The sequence below is a fragment of the Chrysochloris asiatica genome, unplaced genomic scaffold, assembly GCF_000296735.1.
Source record: "Chrysochloris asiatica unplaced genomic scaffold, ChrAsi1.0 scaffold00172, whole genome shotgun sequence".
NCBI lineage: Eukaryota > Metazoa > Chordata > Mammalia > Afrosoricida > Chrysochloridae > Chrysochloris > Chrysochloris asiatica.
This window is the reverse complement of record NW_006408690.1, coordinates 6,932,333-6,939,218: the sequence shown is the minus strand read 5'-3', so window position 1 is coordinate 6,939,218 and position 6,886 is coordinate 6,932,333. Positions and strand designations below refer to the sequence as shown.

Here is a 6,886-nt window from a genome sequence, read left to right as displayed (position 1 = left end):
TATATATATATATATATACTGTCCAGATTGTTTGGAGTGGGTAGCAAGGAGTTTGGGGAATACAATTTTGCATGGTAGTGAGAAGACTGTACAGCATCAGAAATAGGCATGAGGCATATGCATATTATATGTATACAAATCATGTGTACTTCGTAAACATACCAGAACATACTAGCTTGTTCCCAGATTTCCATAACAAATCTCCCCAGCTTTGTAATACATGGGACAGGGGATGACATTTCTCCACAATCAAAGTCTTTTTGACCCCAGGCTGAGGGAGACCAGTCTCTGAGGAGTGATTAAATTATACAACCAACATCCTGTTTTCTATTTTAAAGGTGTCCCTAAAATCCTTTGCTCTTTATTTTGAGAAAGTGTTACTGAGTACTTCCTCATATCTAACTAGGAACCATCTAACACTTTGGTTTCTAGACTCAAAGATTTTCCTGCAGATATATATTTCCCAAGACCTTGCACACACACATACACATTTTATAAAATAGAGCACATTTATTATGAATAAGTACAGAATTAAAAAGTAGGATTAATGAAAGAAAGTTGTAAGGTGCAGATTTTGATCCAATGAAAAGTATCCCATCTTAAGGGCTTCTCAACAATTGAGTGATCAACCTCAAGAAGCTGTGAGCATCCTGTGTTCATATAGGCACAGGTATGATTTACTACATCAGCTAACAGATTGTTTAGTCATTCACACTTCAAACATATCCACTGGTTATCTTTAAAACTTTCATTATGGTAATAAATATATATAGCGTAGTGGTTATGAATCGGGCTGCAAACCGCAAGGTCAGCAGTTTGAAACTACCAGCTATTCTGTGGGAGAAAGATGAGGCTTTCTGCTCCCGTAAAGATTTACAGACTTGAAAACCCTGTACAGGGTCACTATGAGTTGGAACCAACTCCGCAGCACATAACCAACCAACCAACTATATCTCTATATATCTCTATTTCTATCTCTGTATCTCTGTATCTCTGTATATCTATCTATCTATCTATCTATCTATCTATCTATCTATCTATCTATCTATCTATCTAAAATAGGAAGTGTTCCATTTTAAGCATTTTTTAAGCATAGAATTAATTTTCTCAATTTGTCTTCATCTACTGATTATGTAAAGATCCCTGGTAGTGTAGTGGATTATGAGCTGGGCTGCTAACTGTAAGGTCAGTAGTTCAAATCTACCATTTGGTCCTCAGGAGAAAGATGAGGCTTTCTTCCTTCATAAAGAATAACAGCCTTGGAAACACTGTACAGGGTCACTATGAGTTGAGTTGGAACTGATTTGATGGCACACAACCACCACTACCACCACTAGTTATGTGGCAAAGAGATATTCCAAAGAATTTGTGATTGAAGTATTTAATAGCTCTCCAGCCTCACCCTGGTCCTTCATTCCTGCCATTTCTTTATTGAACACATATTTGTTGAGCACATACAATGTGCCAGTCACCAGTCTAGACACTGAGGCTATGTTGTTGTTGTTATGTGCCGTGGAGTCGGTTCTGACTCATAGCAACCCTATACAGGGTTTCTGAGGCTGTAAATCTTTACGGGAGCAGAAAGCCTCATCTTTCTCCTGTGGAACAGCTGGTAGTTTTGAACTGCTGACCATGAGATTAGCAGCTCGATTTATAACCACTATGCTACCAGAGACTATATCAGTGTACAAAACAGGCAAAACTCCCTGCCTTCATGGAGCTTACATTCTAGACAGGGATAAAGAAAACAATCATTTCCTGAGTTCTGCCCACTTTCCTTTTGAGTTCTGTCTTGCACCAATCCCCTCTTCTCCATCTTGTATCCATGACCACACTACAGGTGTTTTTATTTCCTGCATTGACAGCTGCAGTGGTGTTTACATAATCTTCTCTTTAATCTGATCCACACCCAGTGTACAGATTAATATTTCTGAAGCTATGAATAATCAACTGACTTCTGTTGGGCCTATTGCAGGCAGAAATAAAGATGTGCTTCTTAGCCTGTCTTGTAAGACCATTTGAAATTAGGTAACAATCTAATTTCCAGCCACATTTCCTATTCTTTTACACATGCCTTTAGTTCCAGATAAAACTTAGTGTTACAAGGAGCCCTAGTGGAATGGGCTGCTAACTGCAAGGTCAACAGTTCAAAACCACCAGTGGCTCCTGGGGGAAAGATGAGGCTGTCTGCTCCTGTAAACATTTATAGCCTTAGAAATCCTATGTAGGGTAAGCTATTAGTCAGAACTGACTCAATGGCACACCATCACCACCACTCACCACTCCCTGTACATGCTTCACAACTTCTCATGCCCATCTTTTTGCTTTTGTTGTTCCCTTTCTTGAATGACTCTTGTATATTTCTGAATATTCAAATCTAGTCCATCCTTCAAAGCCCAGGTCAAATACTTCTTTGTCTACATAACCTTTTCATGGCCCTATTAGTATCTCTTTTCTCTAAAGCCATAGTACTTGCCCACACCTATTTACAGCCACTTACTCAACACTTTGTGTAAACATAGCCTTGTAGCCTCACTACAAGGACATTCTCTTCCCTAATTGTTGTTTTTGTTAGCTGTGGTCCAGTTGGCCTCTAGTCATGGTGGTCCATGAACTACGAGATCTAACCATTTGTGCTCCATCATGCTTTCACTGACTGTTTTTTGTTAAGAACATCACTAAGTCTTTCTTCCTACTCTGTCTTCATCTGGAATCTTCCCTAATAGAATACGGCTTTGTAATGCAGTATTTGGAGTTTTGTGTGGTGCTATAGGATAAGCACTAGACTACTAAGTACAAGATCAGCAGTTCAACCCCACCAGCCTCTCTTCAGAAATCCTACACAGAGTCACTATGAGTCAGAATGGACTCAATCACACTTAACAACAACAATGCAGAAGTTATATCTGATGAAGTTATTCTCAGTGCTATGCACACAGATTTCTTGAATGATTGAAGCAGAAGACTTGAAAGTGAATTCTAAACTAATGTCTACTGTTCAAAAAGTGCTATTCAAAGCACTCTCATTTTCCTCCTGCACAAAGAAGCACAGACTATATCCTTTGAGTGACTTGTTTATGGGAAGCAGTTGGCAAATAGCTTTATCTGCATTGAAAATATCAAATGTCTCTTTACATGAAAAGCTAGTAAGGGCATTTGCCTATGTTCTGGCTTTCAGGGAGGCCTTAATAAAAACCATCCAGAAAGAATAAGTCAACTTTGGACAAGTAGGCAACAACCCCACATGTCATACTGGGGGACTGTTGAATAACTTACTGGCTTGGTAAATCTGAACACCCAGGTTTTTTTAAAGCAGAAAATGGGTGGCGATTCCATTTTCAGCTTCTTTGCCTTTATCCCTAAGGATGAAGTTTTTGGAAGATCAAACCTGAGCAAGCAACATGACAGTGGTTCTTCTGCTGCAGTTTGCCACTTCTGCACCATGTGAAACTGTTGATCTGGAAGATGCCATAGTCGATGCTTCCATCTTCCAGTACTGTCTGAGCCGTGGTGTTGTAGTGACTCTCATAGTAAGCCAGGCAGATCCCTAGGGAAGGTGAAAATCCACAAATGGCAGCAAAAGAAATGCAGTGTTTTCTTTAACTCTGTTCTTTAGGGGAGAGAGTTCATTTTCACATGGTATCTAAGTGTTTCCTCCCAACAGACCTTCAGGTGAGACACGGCAGATAGTGTACTTGTGGGGCACAGTGGGAAATTGAGTTAGGGAGATGCATAGATGCATAGAGAGGAGGTACATAAAACTGAAGTTGCACATGTTAGTGGTCAGCCTAAAATTCAGCTGCTGTGGATTCTGACTCATGGTGACCCTTTACATATCAAAATAGAACTGTGCTCCGTAGGGTTATCAGTGGCTGGGTTTTCAGAAGTAGGTTGTCAGAACTTTGTTCTGAGACACTTTTGGATAGACTTGACTCTCCAACCTTTTAGTAAGCAGTCAAATATGTTAACCATTTGCATCACCCAGGGACTCCATAGCTAGTCTAAAGTAGACTATCAGGTCTCTGCCTCGACCCCCTGAAAATGCCACCAGGAGTGGTATTGTTCCCACCTTCCCTTGTTGGTGTTACTAATATAGTGACCCTGGAGTGTGGGGAATATAGGGGCTGGGGAAGGAAGGAGAGGGGGTCCTGAGAGCAGCAATTGAGGAGAACATGTGAATTTGTGGTTGGGCAGAGAATGGAAAAGCTGGGAACAGTAAAAGGGAGTGTGGATGGGCATTCACTGCCTTAGGGAGAGATAAAGGGAAGAAAGAGAATGAGAAAGAAGAAATCTCACAGTTTCCAAGGCTAAAGCCCCGGTAATTGTCCAGGCCAGCCCTCGAAAATATTTTTGCCAGTTTACAGCGAGTGTACACTTTGGACTCGATGACTATGGCCGTACAAACTATCAGGGCCAGGACGCCGACAGCCTTCATCCCCAAGGCCTGTTTGAGGCAGAATCTGTCAAACATAAGGAGAAAGGTCAGCCAACACCACTTTGTTCCACAGTCTTTTGATGAACATAAGTTTTTAATTTTTAGAATGTCCCAATCATCTATTTTGTCTACTTTTGTTTGTGTAGTTTGCAAAATGTTTGGTAGTCTGTGTATTCCCTGAATTAGTGCCCTCACATTTGTCCCTATGTTTTCATTGATGGCCTTCATAATTTTGGGATTCACATTTAGGTCTTTAATCCATGCTGAGTTGGTTTTTGTATGAGGTGTGAGGTAAAGGTCTTGTTTCAATCTTTTGCATATCATTTTCCAGTTGTGCCAGCACCATCTGTTGAAGAGACTATCAGCTCCCCATGCAATATATTTAGGTACTTTGCAAAAATCAGTTTGTTGTATGTGAATGGGTTTAATTTCTGGATTCTCAATTCTGTTCCATTGATCTATGTATCTAGTGCCAGGCTGTTTTGACCACTGTAGCCGTGTAATACATTTTGAAGTCAGGGAGTGAGAGTTTTCCAACTTTATTCTTCTTAAGCGGTGCTTTGGTTATCCTGGGTTTCTTTCCTTTCCATATAAAGTTTGTAATTGTTTTTTCCATCTCTTTGACGAATGTTGTTGGAATCTGGATTGGGATTTCATTATATGTGTATATTGCTTTGGGCGGTATTGACATTTTCACAATGTTAAGTCTTCATATCCAGGAGCATGGTATATTCTTCCATTTTTGTAAGTCTCTTTTGGTTTCTTATAGTAGTGTTTTGTAGTTTTCTTTATATAGGTCCTTTGTTTCTCTGGTTACATTTATTCCTAATATTTCATCCTTTGAGCAGCTATTATAAATGGTATTTCTTTCCTAGTGTCCTTTTCAGTGCTGCCCTTGTTGGTATAGAGGAATCCAAATGATTTTTTTGATGTTGATCTTATATCCTGCCATTTTGCTGAATCTTCCAATGAATCTTTGTTTTTTTCTATGTACGATCATATTGTCTGTGAATAGAGAGAGTTTTGCTTCCTTTTTTCCAACTTGGATGCCTTTAATTTCCCTGTCTTGCCATGTAACTCGTGCTAAGAATTCCAGCACAATATTGAATAAGAGTGGTGACAAAGAGCATCCTTGTCTGGTTCCTGTTCGCATAGGGAAGGTTTTCAGTTTCTCTCCATTGAGAGTAATGTAGACTGTTGGTTTTGTATATATGCTCTTAATTATGTTGAGGAATTTCTCTTCAATTCCTATTTTGTTAAATGTTTTTATAAGGAATGGATGTTGGATTTTGTCAAATGCCTTTTCTGCATCAATCAATATGATCATGTGGTTCTTTTCCTCTTTCTTTTTTATATGGTGGATAACATTGATTGTTTTTTCTAATGTTGAACTATCCTTGCATCCCTGATATGAATCTCACTTGATCATGATATATTATCATTTTGATGTGCTACTGGATTCTGTTGGCTAGGATTTTGTTGAGAATTTTTACATGTATGTTCATAAGGGTTACTGGTCTATAATTTTCTTTCTTAGTGATGTCCTTTCCTGGCTTTGATATGACGGATATGCTTCCTTCATAAAATGTATTGGGAAGTTTTCCATCCTCCTCTATCTTTTGGAATAATTTGAGTAGAATTGGTGACAGTTCTTCCCTGAATGTTTGGTAGAATTCAACAATGAAGCCATCTGGGCCTGGACTTGTTTTTGTTGGGAGTCTTTTGATGACCTGATCAATTTCTTCTTTTGTTATGAGTTTGTTCAGGTTTTCTACTACAGTCTGTGTATGTATAGGTTTCTAAAAATGTATTCATCTCTTCTAAGTTTTCAAATTTGTTGGAGTACCACTCTTCATATTATTATGTTATTATCCTTTTGATTTCCTTTGGGTCCTTTGTGACATCACCCATGTGCTTTCTAATGCATGTTATTTGTGTCTTCTTCTTTTCTTTTGTTAGGTTTGCCAATGGTCTGTCAATTTTGTTAATCCTTTCAAAGAACCAGCTTCTTGTCCTGTTGAATCTTTCTATATTTTTTCTGTTTTCTATCTCATTTATTTCTGCTCTAATCTTTATTATTTCTTTTCTTTTGATGGCTGTAGGTTCCCTCTGGTGGTCTGTTTCTAATTGTTGTAGATGCTGTGTTAATTTTGACTCTTTCTTCTATTTGGATGTGTGCATTTTTTGGAATATATTGTCCTCTCAGAACTGCTTAAGCTATCCTAGCTTTCGCCGTATCCCAAAGATTTTGTTAAATTGTGTTTTCATTCTCATTTGTTTCTAGGAACTTTGTGAGTTCATGCTTAATTTCTTTTACTACCCAGTCGCTATTCAGCAGGGTGTTATTCAGTTTCCATGTATTTGACTTGATTTCCTTGGTGTTCCTATTGTTGATTTCTAATTTGATAGCATTTTGGTCTGAGAAAATGCATTGTAGTATTTTGATATTTG

The 6,886-nt window shown here is 38.6% G+C and overlaps 1 protein-coding gene across 1 annotated transcript in view; it reads right to left on the bottom strand.

Moving 5' to 3' along the window:
- The window catches only part of LOC102812718 (lysozyme-like protein 1-like), a 22,791-nt gene that overhangs the window by 11,752 nt on the left and 4,153 nt on the right, over positions 1-6,886 (bottom strand). Inside the window, exons 2-3 of the mRNA XM_006871682.1 lie at positions 4,297-4,463; positions 3,389-3,547 (exon numbers count right to left, since the gene is read on the bottom strand). Of these exons, the coding sequence (XP_006871744.1) occupies positions 3,389-3,547; positions 4,297-4,435 (298 nt within the window). The 5' untranslated portion in view covers positions 4,436-4,463. The remainder of the gene's footprint in view (positions 1-3,388; positions 3,548-4,296; positions 4,464-6,886) is intronic.